The 21,340-nt window shown below is 44.8% G+C and overlaps 5 protein-coding genes across 12 annotated transcripts; all 5 read right to left on the bottom strand.

Moving 5' to 3' along the window:
- On the bottom strand, window positions 1,218-2,381 carry LOC8076222. The gene has a single exon (XM_002452753.2). It carries the CDS (start codon window positions 2,379-2,381, stop codon window positions 1,218-1,220), a length of 1,164 nt encoding a protein of 387 aa, XP_002452798.1.
- On the bottom strand, window positions 3,490-8,027 carry LOC110434966 (probable trehalose-phosphate phosphatase 1). Of its 6 annotated transcripts, none has more exons than XM_021460090.1 (13): window positions 7,877-7,996; window positions 7,578-7,635; window positions 6,152-6,262; window positions 5,634-6,061; window positions 5,412-5,552; window positions 5,256-5,327; window positions 5,028-5,120; window positions 4,870-4,926; window positions 4,613-4,714; window positions 4,358-4,435; window positions 4,130-4,270; window positions 3,922-4,017; window positions 3,490-3,817 (listed from the first exon to the last, which is right to left on the bottom strand). In XM_021460090.1, exons 4-13 carry the CDS (start codon window positions 5,904-5,906, stop codon window positions 3,758-3,760), a joined length of 1,113 nt encoding a protein of 370 aa, XP_021315765.1. In that variant the 5' UTR covers window positions 5,907-6,061; window positions 6,152-6,262; window positions 7,578-7,635; window positions 7,877-7,996; the 3' UTR covers window positions 3,490-3,757. The 6 variants fall into 6 exon arrangements, with proteins under 6 accessions (XP_021315765.1, XP_021315764.1, XP_021315766.1 ...); XM_021460089.1 differs by having other exon boundaries at window positions 7,592-7,635; XM_021460091.1 differs by lacking the exon at window positions 7,578-7,635 and having other exon boundaries at window positions 7,877-8,023.
- LOC8076221 (protein INAPERTURATE POLLEN1) lies at window positions 9,764-15,260 on the bottom strand. 3 transcript variants are annotated; one of them, XR_002451924.1, is made up of 3 exons: window positions 14,455-15,260; window positions 10,564-10,631; window positions 9,764-10,433 (listed from the first exon to the last, which is right to left on the bottom strand). XR_002451924.1 is itself a non-coding variant. In XM_002452752.2 (2 exons), exon 1 carries the CDS (start codon window positions 15,158-15,160, stop codon window positions 14,474-14,476), a length of 687 nt encoding a protein of 228 aa, XP_002452797.1. In that variant the 5' UTR covers window positions 15,161-15,260; the 3' UTR covers window positions 10,466-10,631; window positions 14,455-14,473. The 3 variants fall into 3 exon arrangements, 1 of the variants encoding a protein (XP_002452797.1); XR_002451925.1 differs by lacking the exon at window positions 9,764-10,433 and having other exon boundaries at window positions 10,466-10,631; window positions 11,765-15,260; XM_002452752.2 differs by lacking the exon at window positions 9,764-10,433 and having other exon boundaries at window positions 10,466-10,631.
- On the bottom strand, window positions 15,407-15,850 carry LOC110434848 (ice-structuring glycoprotein-like). The gene has a single exon (XM_021459603.1). The coding sequence runs from the start codon at window positions 15,848-15,850 to the stop codon at window positions 15,407-15,409; it is 444 nt and encodes a 147-aa protein (XP_021315278.1).
- Window positions 16,958-18,426, bottom strand: LOC8076220. Its single transcript, XM_021460592.1, has 4 exons — window positions 18,157-18,426; window positions 17,896-17,967; window positions 17,642-17,782; window positions 16,958-17,492 (listed from the first exon to the last, which is right to left on the bottom strand). The coding sequence occupies exons 1-4, from the start codon at window positions 18,340-18,342 to the stop codon at window positions 17,289-17,291; spliced, it is 603 nt and encodes a 200-aa protein (XP_021316267.1). The 5' UTR covers window positions 18,343-18,426; the 3' UTR covers window positions 16,958-17,288.

The raw sequence follows: 21,340 nt of genomic DNA, 5'->3' as shown, positions 1-21,340 counted from the left end.
TCCAGGACCCTGAAGGGCCGGGAAAGCCTCTTCCATCCCGGCCCTCTTCCGATGTGCTCGATGACACCCTCTTCTTCCTCCCGGCCTCCTCGTCGCGCCTCCTGCTCCTGCGCCTCCACCTCCTCCGCAACCTCCTCACGGGCCACGGGCTCAACTAGGTACGCCTTCATCGAGCGCTACGTCCCCGCCGTCGTCGCCTCCGTGCTCTCCTTCCCCTCGCTCGCTCCCGACGTGGCGCGCGCTGTGCTTGGGAACACCGCACTTGCAGAGGAGTTCCACTGCGGCGCTGTCTGGGAGTTTTTTTGGTTCGCTGTTGGAGAAGGGAGATTTTGGGTGACTAACTATTTCCGTGTACATGACTCAAATGAAGGAATAGGTGTCATGTTTGCCTTCTCCCTGTTGGAGACAGCCTTAGATCCAAAAAGTTTTTGGATTTTGACACTGTAGCACTTTTATTTTTATTTGACAAATATTATCTAATTATGGAGTAACTAGACTTAAAGGATTCATCTCGCGATTTACAGGCAAACTGTGCAATTAGTTTTTGTTTTCATCTATATTTAATGCTCCATGCATATGTCGCAAGATTCGATGTCTAATTGAGGCCTATTCGTTTGAGCTTATCAGCCGAATCTGCTAGTGATTCAGTAGTGTTTTTTCTCATAACAAACCAGCCAACAGTACTTCACGAGACGAATATTTTAAGCCTAGTTAGTTTATAATTAGACATTAATTACCAAATACAAACAAAAGTGCTACACTAGCGAAATCCAACAAGATTTCAGATCTAAAGGCTAAGTTAGCCCATTCATTTTTCTTATAAACTGTATTTTTTCTGCGAGACACGATAGTATTTTTTCTTTTACAATATATCAACAAACACTATTTTTGAGGTACTCAGTCCCCATCGACTGAACACGGCGCTCTGAATACTACAGAAATATAGTACAAGATATTTCAAATTAACACCAATTATCTGAGAAATCAGCTTGGCCAAATTGTACGAAGTCATATAGAGGTCTTATCAAGACTTAACCATCCAACAGTACGAAGTTAATACACACAAATAAACCCCCTGCACACCCAACCATTTTTCTAGAATGCTCCATACAATACAAGAACATAGCACATGCTTATCATCAAATTTACAATGTCGTAATGTATTTACTTAAACTAATTCGTCTCTAAGAATTTAATAATAAGCAAGCTATATATTGTCAGGTCGTCATGGATGCTTTTGTACCCGGAGTGCAGAAATTGATGTAGGGAACGGTGAGACATGAGCCCCGATGTGTATAAACCTTGGTCACCCGGCCAGACCTTAGATGAATCGTGAAGAGCTCATCTTTCAACGTCAGGAATACAGTACCAGCACCTTCCGCAGAGCCAACTAAAAAACGCCAGCAAGCCCATTTCCATGGGATGCCAGGGAGCAAATTATCGAGCTGAATGGTCTTCCTTAGCACCCATCCTGCTGGTTCTTCAACCTCCCTCGACCAGAGGAAAAGCGACGAGTAATGCTCCACTCTTACGAATCCTAGGCGACCGTCGTCCTCCATGGTTGTGAGCTCAATTGGACCAAAGGGTTCGCGTATTAGCCAGCTGCTGCGCGATCTAGGTAGCTGTACAACTGCTATTCTCCTTGTGCCCAGATTATACTCGAGGATATTCTGGTAATTATACGGGCTGATTTTTCGCTGGTTACTCCCAAACTCGTGGAGCACGAAGTAGAGTGTATTCCCCACAAGGGTGCTGCGCACGGATCTGTCAATAGTGGAGCTACCGGAGTGCGGGGCAAAGGTTGGCTCACTCCATGCGCCAGCTTCCGAGTCATAGATGCAAGCAAAATGTTTGTAAGATGCGGTGCCCACAAGGACCACGATGCAGGGTCCGCGATGGCAGTTGAGATGGTCGCACGCACCGGCGGCGGAGGCACAGAGTACCGCGGCGGTCCACTCGTGTGGATTCCACCGTGGCGGCTCGGGGAGTTTCAGCTGCTCGCCGGTGATAGGGTTCCAGACCACGATGTGGATGGAGCTGTGGCACTCGGACCCAGTGTTGCGGAGGAGGACGCGGCCATGGCGCGAGTCGCACGCCTTCAATCCGGAGAGGTTGGCATGGGGCTGCAGGCCGCCGGAGGCGGACATGGGAACGAAGCGAGTGGCGCTACGAGAGTACATCATGAAGCCGAGCATGGGTGGTGCTCGACCATGGAAGTCGAGGAACCGACGCCGGAAGCCTGGGTCCGAGACGAGGTGGAAGTGGAACCACCGCTTGCAGACGAGGCCGGCGCGGACGAGGCTCGCCGGGCTGTCGGGTGGGAGCCGGAGCAGGACCTCTTCGACGACCTCGTCCATCAGCGGTGGTGGAGGCGGCGGCATGATAGCTGATTGTAGCACCAGATCGGAGATCGCAACTTGCAGGGGCGGCGGCCTCTCATCGCAACTTGTAGGCCCTCCTCTCCCCGTATGCGGTTCGATTCGAAGCCGTAGCACGTACGAGTTGGAAAAAGGTTCGGTTTTGTGTTTTGCTAAGGCCTTTTTTTTAGTTTTCTTGCTTGACTACTCTAGCACTTTTGTTTGTATGTGATAATTATAAACGAACTAGATTTAAAAGATTAGTCTCGTAAATTATAGATAAACTATATAATTAGTTATTTTTTATCTATATCTAATGCTTCATGCTTATGTCGTAAGATTTGATGTAATATGAAATCTTGAAAAAAAATTAGCTTTTGGGAGAAACTAAACAAGATATTCGAATTATGGAACACAACTAATCTATGTTTATATAATTACTTTATTAAAACTAGCAAAAATATTCATATGTTGTAACAAAAAAAAAGATATCATAGAAATATTACATATCTATTTACGTTTTATTACATATTAAAAAAATCCTTAAATGTAAATATGTTGTTAACTTTTTTAGCATCTTCAAGATTTCAAATAAAAAAACTCAAAACTAAAAACTTATCCCGGTCATTGGGATGACGCGTGCGATTTGGGGTTTGGGCGTGAATAATCACGCGGGGGGAGAGAGAGGGGGAGCAGAGCCATAGACTAGAGAGCAGCCGGATTCCTTTTTCTGGTCGGCAGGCAAAGGATGAGACCGCTCGCAGGCCTCAGCCGTCAGATCGTGATCCTTGCAGCAAATAGCGACCGATCCAACGGCTGGGTACGCCTGGATCAAATTCTCGGGAAACAAATGTTCTACACTTCTGAACGGCGTCTCAACTCTGAATCTTTACTCATCGCAGTGCAAAACCACTTCAATTGCTGTTGGGTTTCACCATTCATCGCAAGAAACCGTGTCCCTGTGTTCCCTTCTTGCCATATGAACCCTTGTCGTTTCAGTTTAACTTGGCAATTGGCACAGAAGCATTTAGCAGGCTAGCAGCAAGCAAAGCATCAGCATGCCACGGTCAAGTGCATGACACTTCTAAGTTTTGATTGATGACACACGCCTGGTAACGAATCAACACACAAGTTCAGGGCAAGGTAAAAAGCGTCCCAGTTTTATTATTCAATGGACTGAACAGGAAGAGGGGCCTCTTGCTTACAAATTACAGTTGCAAGAGGATGAGACAGCCACTGATCATTTCTCAGATCTCAGTGGCGAATAACACGGACAATAGAAAAAAATGAACAAACCCATGAAAGAATGAACCACCACCCGGTGCGTCCAACTCTACAAAATTTGCCGCCGCACGAATTACAGTTACTTTACGACTTCTGGATCGATCATCCTGTTTTCTTCAGTTTCGTCGCAGTGAGTGCTTCTTCCATCTCACCAAGGAATTGAGGAACCCCATCACCTGTATGACGAGCAAACGCAGATTAGAGTCACTATACTAGATTGAACGAAGCCAGCAGGGTAGAAGGATCAAGGAATACTTAAAAAACATCACGAGAGATTTACTTCAGATGGGTCTCTCAGCGAGTAGAAGGCTTCAGTAGTGTCCTTGGGCACCTGCGAAACTAGGATTCCATATCCACATTTTCGCTCTCGAAGTACCTGGAGTGAGAGGCAACAGAAGAATCTGAGTTCAGAACGCCTCAAACAATCAAACATGCGATTGTGAGATGCACAAGTACAACCGCAAAGTTCACTGAGAAGATGTAGCAACCTTGAAGGCGTCTTCGTCCGTGCGATCATCTCCGATGTAGATAGGAATCACATCTTCAGAGTCGTTTAAGCCGAGTGATTGAAGCAGAAACTCGACGGCCTTTCCCTTGTCCCAGTCGATCACTGGGCGAACCTCTAAAACCTGCATAATTGCAAAAGATTTTTCGTTAAATCTTGGAGCAGTTATCAATATTTATGACAGTCGTAGTAGAATAGTCTAGGATCCTACCATTCGCCCATTGGTTACTTTGAGACGAGGAAAGGCCTCCAATACTTGTTTTACGAGGCCTGCAACCACTTTCCAGTCCTGAAAAACAATAGCATAAAACTCTCAGATGATTTTGCTAATACTTTATTGTAATAGTTGTGGTCTGATGCATCCTAGTAGTAAGAGGACGCTGAAACCGTAATTTCATCCATTTCTCTAAAAAAGGGAGAGAGGCAGGAGCACTGAAAGATGAGAGTTAGTGGCACACTATTTTACCTTCTCTGCTACGTTGCGGTAATGTACAGATACACAGAACTTGTTGTTCTCAACCCTTGCACCTTCAATTCCACTCGTGACCTCCAAGAGGGACTTGGAAACCTATTGGAGAGAAGTGTGGCTCAGCATTAGTACATAGCTTTGATAGACCCATCAAGAACAGATACAGAATTTCAGATAGATCAAATAGAGATAGTGTGACCAACTGGACTAAGCAATGAAGTTTATTAGTGCAGTAGTTATAAAACAAAACACACCTCGTCAATCATAGGAAGAAATTCACAAGCAGGTTGGAAGAGATTGGCTTGTTTGCACTGCAAGTAGAATTCAAGGGACTGTAAGTATTGTGCATATAACTGTATGCCAGTGAATAAGGAAAATGTTGAATTCAGTGCTATGAGCGAGAAGGCCTCACCTTTTCAGTAGCATGTGCTGCTACAGATGTCACTATGTCCATCCCATGACTCCCAGCGTAGTATAGTTCCTTCAGTTGCACAAATTCAGACACCTACAAGAAAATGAGAAGTTACATAATAGATGTCAGATCAGACAACTTGCATATAACTATTGTCTTAAGGTTCATACAGTAATACATGCAAACATATAATTGTTCAAAAAGAACCTGCAAAGATATCAATAGTACCTTCTTACGGGACCTTCCACTGACAATTGCAGTAGGGAAGTACTTTGCAACATTTCTGACAGCAGCTCTCATCTAAGAAGGTTTTCAGACAAAGTATAAGCAGTTGTTCATTGATCAAGTAATGCTAAGTAATTGGAACAGGCTGTTCTGATTTACCACAGGGGACATGAATGCTTTGTCGGGATCATCAACGATTGGTGACAGGGTACCGTCGTAATCCAAGAACACAGCAATCCGCCTGCCTTGTGCATTGGCTACTATCTGCTTGAAGGAGGTCAACGCAGAAGGGCATTTTGACTGCAACATCACACCCCATCATTACACCATGCATTCATGTTCAGAGAAAGTACGTCACCGTGAACTGCATATGCAACTTACCAGCCATGCACTGTAAGCAGGATCTTCGTCGAGTGAATTATCCTGTCCAAAGGCGAGATTGTGCTTCTTGCGCGGTGACGAGGATTTCATTGCATCTAGCAGGCCATTAACAAGGACCTCCTCAATTTTACGCCTACTGGCGGTCATACTAGGACTGGAGCAACCTCCAGACATGACTGAAAACGGCATCAGATTTGATGTCAAGCCTCCCAACAGTGGTGGGCTTATTGATATTGGATCGGTGATAACAGGTGAGCTGCTGCTCATATCCATCGGGACAATGAAGAGAAGAGCTGTGTGGTGGAGTGTTGTTTTGTTCTCTGAACTGAAATTTAGCCTACTGTCTTGTCGATGAAAAACCACTTCTTCAGCGTTTTCTTGTCACTGCAGGTGTGGAGGCAGTTCATCAACAGCAGAATACCTGAGAACTGATCAGAGAAGAAAAGGATAATGTCAGAGAAAGTGCATCAACTACTCTATGAGAAAGGAGTTTAGGTGGCTGAGGATATGTTCTGAACCTTCTCATGTTCAGAACAAGGAAACATCTATATCAGGAATCCGGAGTGCTTCATAGGGATGGCCATAAAAGTCCAGCTCTATGGCAGCACTTTGATATTCATAAAGTTTCACTGCACAAATTAAGGAGAAACTGAGCAATACGCTTGCAAAATTAAAACCTGTGACCATCGGCGCAGTTAGAGACTTAACGTAAGTTATTAACTGCACTCTCTCTTGCTTTATTCTTTATTTTGGACATTAACACGGTGCGTGTAATACACTTTTGACACAGTTTTAGGAGGGAAATATATTCTGGAAAACATCATTAAAAGCGTGATCTCATAGAAAACGTGCTGTTGATGGAAAATCTATTGAAATGTTTTATGTCACAAGTACGTAAGATTCATTTGTTGAAGTTTCAAAAGGTTGACTGTGCATACATTTTTAAACAAATAGAGAAAAGGAGTTAGCTAGCATAACTACATGTTCGCCTAATCACTAGGGCCATGTGTGTGTTGGGCCCATAGCTAGCTTAATGTCTTGATGAGTGTTCCGACCTAGAGTTATGGTAGGTAAACCTAACACTATGTTCAGTATACAATTTAATAGTTGCTGCCAACCATGCAAAAGCAGTTGTATTGCTATAATTAAGCTGCGATAGAAAGCATATATATGACATATGAGAACGTCAGTTGTATGTTATAGTAGTAAAAATGTGATGTAAGCACAAGAACGTCATGCTGCGGAGTGCGGATCTTTATTGAGGAAAAAAATCAGAGAAATTTTTAGATAAAGAAAATGTTTCACCAATTACTTGCGAAATATTAGATGAGAACGTTGGCGTTGACTTCTTTTGAGAGAAAAAACAGGCACACTGAGAAGAACGAAAACAACCACTCGTTAAATGGGCACAAGTCGTTGTATACGCGTGGTGACAAATCATAATGCATGCATCCGTGCTACGGCATGTGCAGAATGAATTTTATCGTCAAGAGGTCAAGAAGAATACTAGACTTTGAATGCAGGAACAGGTCAAGAAAAGAGAATGGCCCAGTGCGTGGCTTTGAATGCAGTCACGCAGAAGCAAAACAACAGCATCTCTCCCTCTAGGGTAGCTGTGTAGATCAACAGATGGTAAGTTGTTCCAAGAACTGTTGGGGGGCTTGAGTCCTCTAGCGGAATCATACGTTGCATTTGTCTCTGGCAGGTGGGTCTGATGAGCATCAGGCCCACCTGCAGGTGACAAAGACACAAGTAAATCGATCTCATTCCCCACTCTAACAAGTTCTGGTCATGAGATATTTTTTAACGCAAATTTTCAGATTTGACACATTTTTTTAGGCTTGTGGCATTTCTTTTTTGCGATCACGCCCCACATGGGCGTGTATTTTATTAAGCAGAAAAGAGTCCAACCCTAAACACAGCAGCTAACATAACCGCAGTTACCTACAAGAAAGTACCTCTCCCCTCCACTTGTGGCATTTCACATATATTATCTGCGGACCTACATGAGAAGCATCAAATAATTGAGCCAAATTCTCCCCACAAACAGAAATAATGCATCTCTTGTTTTGCAGGAAGGGGCACTGTAGTCTGTACACTTTTTGTGCCCAAATTTTGCAGAAGAAGAACATGAACGAACGAACGAACTCCCAAGAACATGGAACAAATATCGCATACCAAAAGGAAATAATCAAGACGACCGAAATTAAAGAATCCTAGGGCTAGGAGAAGGAGATGCACACCTTAGTGAAGGGCTTGTTGAATTGCAAACGAGATGTGTGTTTGTGTGATGAAGCAACCCACAGAGAGAGAGAGAGAGAGAGAAGAACCGGAGGACAGGAGAATGGCGTCGATGCAAGGGGCTATATATAGAAGAGGGGAAGGAAGGAGGAGAAGAAATCTTTGAAGAATTCAATGACGCCTCTGCTTGTTTTGTTACGGGGAAATTGCTAGGAACCCTCCGCTTGGAGTCCACAGGATTTTGCGTACGTGGTGGCAACTGGCAAAACTCTTCTTGGAGAAACTCAAAGGTTTTGTCTTAAATATTTCTAAATTTTGAAAGTTTATTAAATCTGAACTATCTAATATTAATCTTATAAGCATAGGCAAATTGACTATATGCATCCAAATAATTATGGTCGTGCGATCATATTTTTGATGCATTGGATGAATTTTCTAAGAAAAAATATCAAACAAAGACATCATTAGTAAATATGTATGTATTATTTCAATATTTAGAGTTACATCAGGAAAAAAATGGCTTGCAGTCTTCACATACAATTGTGTCCTTTTATAGTTATTTCAATCATATCACTAAACTATAGACCACCCATTTTTGTAACTTGGAAAAGTCACGCATTTTTTTATGTCAGTGTGAATCCACATAAGTGGTAAACATATGTGTCATGCTTTTCGTGTGTAGCTGGGCGCTCATGCTATTTTTTGTTATTTATATTGCACTCTAATTAACTCATATGTTTATATTATAGCAGTATAAAATGGGAAAATAAATATTCATATCTATTTTCAAACTTTAGTTATATCTATCATAGTTTCAAATTATAAGTTGTTCTATTTTATTATGTATCTAAGTATATTATTATATCTAAATGCTTAGAAAAATAGATGTAAAAAAAGTCAAAATGACTTATAATTTAAATGGATGGAGTAGATATAATATAAAAAATGATAGTGCATTGAGTACATGTGTCGAGCAGGGAAGTCATTTGGTGTGCGTCCAGCATTTTTTTTGTGTGGAACTAGTTGCCAGCAACCGCACACCACCACGGCACCACCCACCTCCCGGGCTGACGCGTAGCCGTAGCCCGGGCCCACTGCAAAAGCGCCCCCGGGGTCGCCCACCTCTGTCCACTGACAACCGGGACCACGCAACCCACGTCGCCCTCGACCGTAGCCGCGTCCTTCTCAGCACGGAGCTGGCGTCGCATCAGCGTCGACGCGCCGGGCCCGCCGCGGTGGAGGGAAGCCCGCTGCCTCACCACACCAGTCACCACACCATCCACGGCCACCTCGGCATGGCGTGGCCCTCGCCGCGGGGCGCCAGGAAACAACCACCTCGCGGACGGAGTCGCGGTCCGCCGACCCGGCCGGCGTCCGCGTCCGCGTCCACGGTTACTGACGGCAGCGTTCGCTTTAGCGCTTTACTGCCTGTACCGCGACGGGTTCCGCTGAACGGTGGAGACCGAGTGCGGCGTCGCCGTCGCCGACGCGACCGCCGCGAAATGCGGCACATCGGCCCTCATCATAAAAAAAAAAATACACACATGACAGGCAGAGCGTCGCCGCGCCGTGGCTGTCCGCAGCACGTGGTCGTCTCGAGCACGACGGCAACTTGCAGTAGCCTGTCTTTTCAGTCAGTCTTCCACAGAAGGGGGGCCGGCGGCTGATATTGCGGCGATGCCACTGTCAGTCGGTCGAGCGAGCGCTGCGCCGGCGAGGTCGATGGCGAAGGAGGCGGCGTATCCTCCTTGTAACCTGTGTGCGTCAGGGGCAACGCAAGCCTGGCTCTTCGGCGGCGAGAAGGCCGCGGCGATAAGTTTATTTCGGAAACTGGTAGACAAGAGGTGCCAAATGCGCCTGACGGACACCACAGCAGCTGGTTCGTGCAGTGCATGAACCCCGTCCCCGACGAACAAGATGATATAAACAAATGCTCATGTCAATCTTGTGCCGATAAACAAGGCATTCAACAGTATAACCGATGCTCCCTTTGCCGGGACTCAAAACCATGCTGATGCTGTCATTAGCATCAGCATTTCAAGTGTCCTTCAAATCCTCCAATGGCCAATTAGGAGTCACTGATATGTCTCGCCGCCGCCGCCGCCGCCGCCGCCGGGACCATGCAAGAGATTCGATGGCATATCTCTGTCAACATTTGTCAAGAAACTTCTGCTCCATAAAAACTAAAAAGTACTATGCACAAGATACAACAGAGTACTGCAATCTTAATTGGTCGGTGGCTAGCCAATTTCATGCAGATGCTAACCCAAGTCATTGTAAACGAACGTGCGACATCTTTAAATCTTCTCATGCATCGCCTTTCGTTATTCATTGCATTGCCCAACTAAAAGATTTCTGGTATCACGTCAATTCGGGGAGGGGTTAACACTGAAGCGTCACTGCTGGCGACATGGTTCTGCTGACTGCTGGCGACATGGTTCCTTGTAGGGAATTGGAGTCCGAGTCGGATGCACGAGGGCGCAGCTGCCCACAGGGACAGGGGGATGCTGCTGCTAACGTTTTCGAGTTGCTCACCGCCACCTAACGCCCAACTGGCCACTGCCAAGCAAAGAACATGAGCTCTGATGAGCATCGGTTATGAAAACTTGCATGTTGACAATTGGCAGCCATTGTATATGTACCCAATCGTATCTAATAACTGGGAGAAGAGTATCAAACAATATTATACTTAATCGTCTTGGTTTGGTTCGCACTGCTTCAGCACTTGCTAGCCCATCTCGTGCTTCCCAAAGATGCCTGCATAATCAACAGGCACAAGCAGTCAATACGTAGTGATAAGTAGTCAATAGACTCTGAAATCCGATTCACGAAGCATTCCAGATGTACTGATTCTTCAGTTACTAGCAGCATAGATGAATCTAACAACCAACGACAATATCAGCACCAATTGGAGCAGAACATGAAGTGTTGTAGTAATATGTCCATCCAGAACTTGTAAGAACAATGTTGTGAGTATGTTTAACAAGAATATGATGGCCAGGAAATATTAGCACTAACTGCTTACATTTGAACATTGTTCTGTGCAAGTTCAGATAAGTATGGAGCATAGATGACTAAATAAGTGAAGCTGGCAAAGATTCTTTGGCTATATCGTCTTAGTTTACCTTATCATGATTACAAACCCCACATGTCCTGTAATGAAACAGACAAATGCAATGCAGGGTTCAGGTATTTCCTCTTGTCACGTTGCAAACAATCAGGTGTTTCCTCTTGTCACGCTGCAAACAAACCCACGCGACAAGAAGCAACAGCTTGCAACAGCATACAGGTGAGGCATTTACTAGGGGAGGCTCATGACTGAAACTGAGAGTCAACAGTCAAGGCTAGGCCATATGACAAATTGGTGCGACTTGGCAGATCAGATCAGATCAGAAAATAACTCAATGTGCAGTTCATCCATCCTTTACTCTGACACCTAAATGTGCATATGAAGGATATTCCTTTTTGATGCGCTTATATAATGTGAAAATTACATAAGACCCTAAAAGCTTCAATATGGTGTTAAAACATGGCATTCTTGGTGAATGATTCATGAAAAGATACAGAAATGTCAACATGTGAAGACACAATGAACAGTTAGACACTTTGCATCTATGGAAAAATAAAGAATAAAATGCAAAAGGCAACCAGTTAGAATGTTTACAGTAGGAAATTTTCATAGCTTAAAAGGCAAAATGTATCATAAACAGATGCGATAGAAATGCACCACCACTTTATTACCAACAATTGAAAAGAACATCAACAGCTGCCGTATACATTTGTATGAACCAAGCAAGAGAACCAATTTCTGACCTTAAGGCTCAACCAGAGGAAAACAACAAAAATAATGAACAGTACCTCAGCAAAATCAGCTTTAAACTTATAATCACCTGTATGTGCAACTGCCAGACTGGAAACTACATGAACCCCAGAGGCCTTTATTCCAAAGTAGGTCCATTCAACCAATGGATCTACTATGTGAATATCGGGACCTTTGAGTGCACTTTTGGAGACCATCACCTAACCCAGCAGTGCGCTGTTCACATGCCACATGGAAGAACTGTAAAGATACTGTTCTTTATGACCATGACAAGTTCCTGATGCTAACCAACACAGACTTCATTATTTACTTAGTATAAGACCGTAGATCAGATATTGAACTTACATTGGACCACAAGTATCCAGTATACATATTATTTCCATGTTTCTTGTACTACTATGAATTCTTGCTGCTTTGGACCACATAAAGCATAGAATTCTGTGCTAACTAGTCTTTTTTAACCAAATTCTACATGCTACAACTGGTCCAGTTTCTCGATAAATAATTCTGAAGTCTAACACAGATAAATTTAGCCCAGCGGCATACAGTTATACAAAGGAAGGTCAAAAGGACAAAGTAGAACTGAGAATCTATAAGTGTGCATCCAAGACATGATGCATTCTCCCTTGATCGAGTTTTTTCAATTAAGGTTTACCAAATGTTGTGTCAGGTCAGAGACATTTCATGGCTGTAAACTTTGCTGTGCTCCTCATTGAAGTGATAAGAACACTAATAATATATTTTTTTTTAGATGTGCTCTATGGTCAATACCTTTCTCAGCAGAATAATACACTATATGAGCAGGCAAATGAATCATTGATGTTGTTCTTCATGGTATTTTAGCGGGTGATATAAACATTTCACCTTGAAATAGTGCTCAGTTTAAGTCAAAGCGCCAATTTTCTTAAAGCTCTACATACCAGATTGTAACTAGCAGAAGTCCCTACCAAATATCTTCGCTGCTTCAAAAAGATTGTAGTGGTGGTGGTAGGTTGAACTGCTTTAACCTCGAAGAATTTTCTCAGGATTAATTTGCGTATGCATGTGCAAGTTCCACTAAGGATCCTTTATGAAGGATAGATCTGGACACAGATCTAGCCATGTGATTTATCAGAATCCACGGCTTGATGATCCATTTGAAGTCTTACATGTAGTGCCTAGATGTAATGATCTATATTATGTTTGAGATTTGTTACAACCCAAGGCAATAGAGTGCTAATGAAGTAGGACCCACCATGTGCAGCTCTGCGGATAATGCACAATTCCTAGTAAAGTTCCTGATTCTGATAATATATTTTTTGAACCCACAATTTAGTAAGTAATAGACTCCCTACTGATAGCTTAACCAAGTGCTGGACCTAACCAGCAAAACTGTCAGTGATGATAAATTCATAGGTGGCTATACTTTCAATTGACGTATTAACAGTAGGCAGCAAATACTAGGAACCTCAGTTAAGGCCTCTGCTACCACAGGCATAAATACTTGTTCCAGAATACCAGTACCATGCTAGACCATTGAAACAATGTACCAAACAAGTTATATGTGTTTGGAGGCAAATTGATGGAGTTGGACAAAGAGGCACTTAAACAACAATACCTAATAAATACGACAACATTGAAGCGCTGCTGTCTTTATCATTTGTAGTGAAATTATCTGGTGGGCTGGTGGCATATCACTTATATGTGTGAATTACGCTTGAGACCCATTTGTCTAAGATACGGTGAGTTGTCATCCTATTCATCTAGCAGGCAGAAAGTATTTCCAAATTACTTTTAACTGTAATAATGTACTCCAAATCAAGTAAAGTGCAGAAGAGGCGATTAAAACTGACTTACAAAGGACTGGCATAGGAAAACATTGGCACTGTAAGCAACCAGTGCACACTAGATCTCAGGTTTAGACATAAAAGATACTAATTGTGAGGTCATAGTGCAATCCAGGCAAAGCTTAATAGCTTATCTCCAATACGATGACGTGCAGCTGTACTAAAGAAGGAAAACAAAATCAGGAAAAACATGCACAATGAAACAAGTGTTTTGTACGTCACTCAATACCTGCATAAGTCAATTTTAGATGTCACAAAACAAATATACACGCGAGCAAATTTTAATGGAGTGTTCGGTTTCAGGAATGAGTTGCACCTTCGGACTGACATTTTTGTCCAGTTTTTTGAATGAAATCGGTTGATCCATCACCATGTTTCCCTCACAAAGCTTCATGGTTAGCTTAATAATGAGGAATGGTTTCATCCCATTAAAAGTTCATGGGATGACCAATGATGAACCATTCCATTCTAGATGAGGTGATTCCTCAAACTAAACACCCGATAGAGCAACCTATAGACTATACATGTGTTGTCTGCAGCATACACATTTCAAATAAGATGCTCAAGTTCAAATAAGATGCCCAAGTGCTCAAACTATTAAAGTATCTGAAATTTGCAGACAATTGAATGCCAAAATGTATCCAAATAAGCATTGAACAGTGGTGACATAAGCAGCATTTTTGTCAGAAATCACCGGGCCTAGGTATCATTCCCTCATTGAGTTCATCGATGATTTCAGCAAATGATTTGCAGAATAAGGTTGTACACAAACTGTCACTAAGCTATACACATAACAACCATTGTACAATATTTTTGTGCGGCATTTTCTTGAATTATATACATGGACCTGTTATCCCCAAAATACAGAAACCAAGATTGTGCACAACCGAAAGAAGTGATTTAGTGAAGCGACAGAAAAAGAAACGCCACGAACCTTGGGAACAGAAAGGTGACTAGCTACCGGGCGAGGCGCGGCACTGGTCGAAGCGGCGGAGCACCTCGGGGTCGTGCATAGACAACACGAAGCGCGAGAGCGCCTCGAGGTACAGCGCCGCCTGGTACCCCCCGGCGGCGGCGACGAGGTCCGAGAGTACGCCTCGACGGAGCCGGTTGGCCTGGAGTGCAACGCCCATGAGTTCCTCCAAGAACGCCTCCACGTCGGCGGCGCCGGTAGCCTCGGCGGCCACGAAGGCTTCTTGGGCCCGGCGCAGGCGGTCGGAGACGGCAGGGACGGCGGCGCGGATCCGGCGGTCGACGCGATCGACGGCGGCGAGGAGTCGCGGCGAGGGCGAGAGAGTGCGGAGGAGCGAGGTAAGGAGGGAGGGGTGGACGTCGCCGAGCCACAGGAAGGGGAGCTCGAGCGGGGACCGCCAGTCCCCCGCGGCGATGACCCGCGCCGGGTCCTGGCGTGCGGCGGCGTCGAGCGCGGACCAGTGCGCCTGGAAGTGAGCCTCGACGGCCGCGGCGACGGAGGAGAGCGGGTCGTCCCAGGAGCCGGACGAGGAGGAGGAGGAGAGCGCGCGGCGGAGCAGCGGGAGGAGCGGGGAGCGGAGGGTGGCGAGCCAGGCGGCGAAGAAGTCCCGGATCGGCCGCCTGGCGCCCGTCGGGGTCCCGCGGCCCGGCGGCGGGGGCCGCGGCATGCCTGCGGTTGCGGCGGGGCCGGGGAGGCCGCGGCGGTGGTGATTGGTGTCGGCGGTTGGTTCGCCGCTTGGAAGTCGGTGGTGGTTCTGTGGAGTTGGAGGGAAGGATGGGAGACAGCGGTGGGCTGAGACTGAGAGCCATCTAACTCGTGCGACAAATTCGTGGCCCGGTCCGTCACCCTGAACAGCGGTTTAACAAAACCGGCTGCCGGCCCATGACCAGCCCAGCCAAACCCATCGTCATGGTTACTCCCTGGTTTGGGCTAGAACCGTGTATCCAACTAGGCTTCGAGAGCCTTCTATCCTGGTCACGGTAAAAAACCGGCTAAACCATCGATACCCAAAAAAATGCCTGGCGGCGGCGGCGGCGGCAGCAGGTGAGAGCTCGAGCGTGGGGGCAGCAGGCGCGAGCTCGAGCTCGAGCGCGGCAGTGGCGGGCGCAGCACTGGCGAGCGCGGGCTTGAACGCGGTGTAGGCGAGCGCGACGCATGCGAACGCAGCACCAGCGAGCGCGGCAGCGGCGGCGGCGGCCGCGCCACCGGCGAGCTCGAGCGCGGCGCCTGTGGGCGTGGCGCAAGAGGGCACGGCATCAGCGAGCGTGGCGTAGGAGGGCGCAGCACCGGCAGTCGCGAGGTCGACCGCGGCGCCAGCGAGCGCGAGGTCGACCGCGGCAGCGGCGGCGTTGAACATGACATCTTCGCTCAGGCCCTTGAGTTGGAGGCCCGTGTGCCAGACCAGACCAAGCCAATCCGGCTACGACGTCGGAGCCGTTCTTTAACCACTTAGGCCCTGTTTAGTTCCCCACCTAAAATTTTTTCATCCATCTCATCGAATCTTTGGACACATGCATGGAATATTAAATGTAGATAAAAAAATAAACTAATTACACAGTTTAGTTAAGAATCGCGAGACGAATCTTTTAAGACTAGTTACTCCATGATTAGCCTTAAGTGCTACAGTAACCTACATATGCTAATGACAGATTAATTATGCTTAAAAAATTTGTCTTGCAGTTTCCTGACGAGCTATGTAATTTGTTTTTTTATTAGTTTCTAAAAACCCCTTCCGACACATCCGATGTGACACCAAAAAATTTTCGTTCCCAATCTAAACAGGCCCTTAAACCAGACCAACCCACTCTATGCGCTAAAAAACTGGGTTGGGTTGCGAACCCGCTAAAAGCCGCAAAACCCAAACCATGAACAGGGTGACCGGTCCAACTTTTTGGGCCTCGGTCTTTCACGTCGTTCTGTTCAGAATTGGAACTTTTCAGTTTGCTCCACACAAAACCTTACTTGGCACCTGCTCTTGACATCCAGCTAGCAAAGCTGTGCCTGTGCCTGTGCCTGTGCCTGAGCCTCATTAGCTTCACGACCACATATGGCAGTGCGCTGTGTTTATGAGGTAATTTAAATTGTTAGGGTTTATTCTATACTTCGTCAAATTTTTTTAAGTGCCACATTTGGTTTGTCCTAAGTCAAGTGTATCTTTAATCATTGATTTTAAAAAAGTTATATAATTTCATATCATAAGATTTAGATTTTTAGATTTATTACAAGAGATACTATCATAGTATATAATTCATATATTATTAAATTATAAATATTTTTTAAAAAATAGTTTGCCAAAGGTTACAATGTTTAACTTAGGACAAACCAAATGTGACACTTAAAAAAACAGATGTAGTATATACCGGTGGACCATAAACTGAATTTACAACCTGTTTACATGATGGAGAGAAATAGTGCTTAAACATTCTGAATTTTCATGTTTCCTCCCAACGATTTAGATTTAATATAATCAAATATGGTAATGAATCAATAATAGAGCCAGCTCCTGGTACTAGTTCTGCGTGTACTACTTGAGTCCGAAAAAAGTAACTAACTGTCGTCCTCCTAACAAATTTACAACCTGTTTGACATATCTCCTACCTATTCAATTCTCGCATCCTTATGTAGTGTTATTCTCGGCTCAGGTAAAACAGGGCATGCATGGTTGTAACCCTGAATCATTTGCCTGGGAGAAATATGCTGCCTGTAAATGCATTCGATTTTGTCTAGCCAGGCAACCGCAAGGGCAAGCATGCATGCATGCATGCATCAACCTAGCCACAGAACCCCCCCAGGTGTTAATAGAATGGCGCCTGCGTAGGCTCAGACTGCTTTCGACTCCGCTTCCGGAACGATCCGCTACAGCTCGGCCCCGAGTCCGACGACGACGACGACAACGGCCTCCTCTTCCCGCTCTGCGGCTCCGACGTGGGAGCCACCTCTTGCCGGCTCACGCGTAGTGCGCGCCTTAGCCCGTGCTCGCTCTCCCCCAGATGCTTCACCTGCGCCAATCCGTGCGACCCATTATGTCAGCCAACAATATTTTCAGTCATCTGCTAAGCGAACAGACGAACAGTAAACGCAACACATACGCACGCACACTGGTCAGGATCAAGAGTCTATGATCCTATCGACCTGATGTGTTTTTTACCTTGCAGAAGAGTGAACAGTAGTCGTGGCCGGAGAGGAGCGGCCGTGCGCACGCGGCGCAGGGGTTCTCCGCGCTCGCGGATCGCTTCCTCGCCGTGCGCTCGTTCAGGAACACCACCTCGTGGTCGCTCACCGTGTGCGACTGCATGCAACGCTGCGAATCAAGACCCGTATGGAAACGGAGTGCCTCTGATCAACCGCCTCGGTGACGACGGCGGTTGGTGTCCGCGCCTCGGTGACCGGCCGGTAGCGTACCTGGATGCCGGTGCAATCGAAGACCTTCAGATCGTCAACGCGCACGACAAAGCAGGACGCGTACTTCCATATCTTGATGGGTTCGATCCATTACACCACCGTCAAATAAACAAACACAAAGAGCTTTGAGATCGGTTTGTTCGAAGAAGCAGGTGGGGTGTGGCCGGCCATCACGCCGGCATGCATGTCGATCGGTTGTCGAATTAACCGCGACGACGTGGGAAAGAAGAACGGCGTGCCGGCGACGCGGGTGTGTGGTACCTGGAGGACGTCGTGTGCGTGTTCGTGAGGGAGGCAATGGCGGCACAACGCAGCGGCGCAGTCGATGCAGAAGTGGTTCTTGTCATTCTTGCGCTCTCCCGGGTGCGCGGCGCACGCGTCGAAGAACTCCTCCGATAGCAGGCCGCGCAGCCACTGCGGGGCGCCGCGCATGGCCGCCGCCTGCATCGCCGCCGTTCCGTCCTCACACAGGGCTAGCTAGGTGGCTCCTGTGGTCGATCCGATAGGGGGCCTTGGAAATGGATGGGTTGCTGCCTGCTGGTAGGTTCGGTTGGAGTAGCAAGCGTCTTGAGGATGCATGCAACGATTGGTTTGGATAATTTCAATTCAAAGACCGAAAAGCCCGGAGTTCCACACCATTCCCGGGTGGTGCTAATTCTCAATATGGGAGGTGCAAGTGCAATACGAGATGGCATAGTAGTATATGCCTACCAGCCTACGCCGTTTCCAAATTAATTAATTATTACACCCTACTCCAATCGAAACTTGCATTTCTAGACAAGCTCGAGGATTCAGCAGCGTTTTTCTCTCATAACAAATCAGCCAACAGTGTTTTCTATCATGACTTATCAGCCAAACAAACAAGGCTTCGGTTGTTTGTTGTAGCCACGTCCAACTAACATTACCACTATCCTAAGTATTACCTCCATTCTAATTTATAAGTTATTCCAAGAATATTAGAGAGTCAAAACATCTCAAATTTGACCAACATAATAGGAAAAATTGAAAAGATTTATGACACTAAATAGATACTACGAGAATATAACTAATGAAGAACCTAATAATACTTAGTTGGTATTATAAATATTATTATATTATTATATAAATTTGGTTAAACTTGAGATTCTTTGACTCTCCAAGATTCTTGGAATGACTTCTAATTTAGGATGGAAGGAGTAGTACACTTATGTTTGACATGCTCGAATTGCAGAATTACGATTCTATCATATTTTGAAAATGCATATATTTTATTTTATATGAACAGTAAATATCTGCTAAAATTGGAAGATTTATGCCCCTGGTTTTGATAATAAATTTATCAAATTCTAAAGTTGAGAGTCCACTTATTCATGCCAAACTCAGTTGACGTTAATGTTTCACATTAGTTAATCATATAAATCATTTTGAAGAGTCAGATGTATTCAAACTTACGTTAGTTCAACATGTCATTCCATACAAAAATACGTCAAATTAGATTGATATAACATAATTTCATAGATATTACACAATTTTAGACGATGAATTTAATGTTAGGGTCAAGATCCTTTGTGATCCTACCAATTCTTGAGGATCGTATATGTATGCCACACCTCGATCGGAGGTAGGATGATGGCGATATTTTGCTCCATTACTATAATTGGATTGAAATCGATGCTCCACACAAGTCTCTCCAAAATTATTCATCGCATATAAGACACATGCAATAAATCTTGAAAATTATTGCAAAACATCATACTCTAATTATCATTTGCAATAATAGCTATGTAGATCTATCCATTATCTCTGAGCTAGCAAACTCAACGAGGGAGATCTTGTCGTCAGGGAACAACCAAAAAGCGGTGCAGGGCTCAAAGAGGTGGCTCGAGTTTATAGGTGAGCTAGAGAGAGAGAGCACATGCGTTGTTTGTGGCTTCCGTACCCAAACGCAAAGACCGAAGTGTTGAGGCCAACAATGATATGGTGACGGAAAGGGAATTCCCAACGCTAAAAACTACATTTAGTAGACACTATGTATAGAAACTATAGTCTAATGAACAATAATTTGTTATCCAATCACATTCATTCTTTCTTCATTCTCAACCAATCATATTACTTCATGTCTTGGATCTCGCGTAGACATGGTTTCTAAGTTAGATCCAGTTTCTATGATTTTTGTTCTCTCTCTTCAATAACTACCTTGCCACATCAGTAAAATGCTTAGGTGGCACCATAATTAATGTCTATAGAAACTATGATGGTTTCTGCATTGGGAGTGCCCTAAAAACAGTGACAGTGGAGATGTGGCTAGGGTTTAATTAGGATTATTGGAAACTGTGGCATAAACTCATCAAAAACCATGCTAGATTTAGAGACATTCTTTTATTCTGAAAGTTCGAACAATTATGTTTGAATATCATGTTCTGCATGTCTCATGTTCAAAACTATGTTTTATTTTAGAATACACAATGAAAAAGAGAAGTTACAACGGAAAGAAGTAAGAATACTTGCAACAAACTTCGATTCTGTCGTGTAGTTCTATTGTTTTTTAATATAAAAATATTGACTTTTAAACCAATGAAGAAATTAAACTAATTAATGTGGAAAACGAATGCACCATATCCGGTTGCGAAATTGTTTAACAAAACCTCGAGAGATCCCTGGTGAATGAATGGGAGCTCTAACTGCTTCATTTTAACAGAAATGGTTTAACTCTGCAAGCAAGCCTCACTCACACACACCGTTGAGAGATGACCAGTAAAGATTCATCAGAGCTTCAGAAGTTGAGAACACATGCATATATATACTGTGACGATGCACGAATCACGATTAACGATCAGATGGAGTCGGGCTCTGTATGGCCTAATTTATTGGGCTTCATGGGCCTGGGATGGCACTGTGGCGTCACATTTGTTAGGCCCATCTGCACTGACTTCCTGATTTTACGTATACTACGGAGTAGTACCACATTATATTGCTGTTCCGTACTCAGCCCGTCAGGTCTGCCGACCAGTCTATGTCGCTTTGTTCGTTGGGCTGATAAGCCATTGGCTAATTTATTGTAAAAGTACTGAATAGCTGGCAGAAAAATACTGCTAAATGGCTGATTAGGTTATACTGCATCTACTGCTGAAAACGTTAAACGGTTCCTTCCTCTGCATCCTGCAGCCATATTTGCATTTGTGCAGACAAGGGCATGGAATTGGAAGGCCAAGCAACTGGGTTATCATGCGATCAGGTTATCAGCAGAAAGCAGTCGGCGGTAAGTAAACCTGACGATTAGATGCGTCGGAATTTTCCTTTTGTGATGATTTTGGGTCTTGTAACTTCCATCCCACAAAAAAGGTAATGGTTTTTCTTTTCATCTGAATTCTCCCCAGAGTAGTAAAGCTACCAGTGCTCGTGAGACTGTAGTGATCTGCTGTACCAAATGTCACAACAACTAAATCAATTTTATAATCTATATATA

This window comes from Sorghum bicolor, chromosome 4 (genome assembly GCF_000003195.3).
Source record: "Sorghum bicolor cultivar BTx623 chromosome 4, Sorghum_bicolor_NCBIv3, whole genome shotgun sequence".
Taxonomy (NCBI): Eukaryota; Viridiplantae; Streptophyta; class Magnoliopsida; order Poales; family Poaceae; genus Sorghum; species Sorghum bicolor.
The sequence above is the reverse complement of the archived record's forward strand: the minus strand, read 5'-3'. Positions and strand labels throughout refer to the sequence as shown.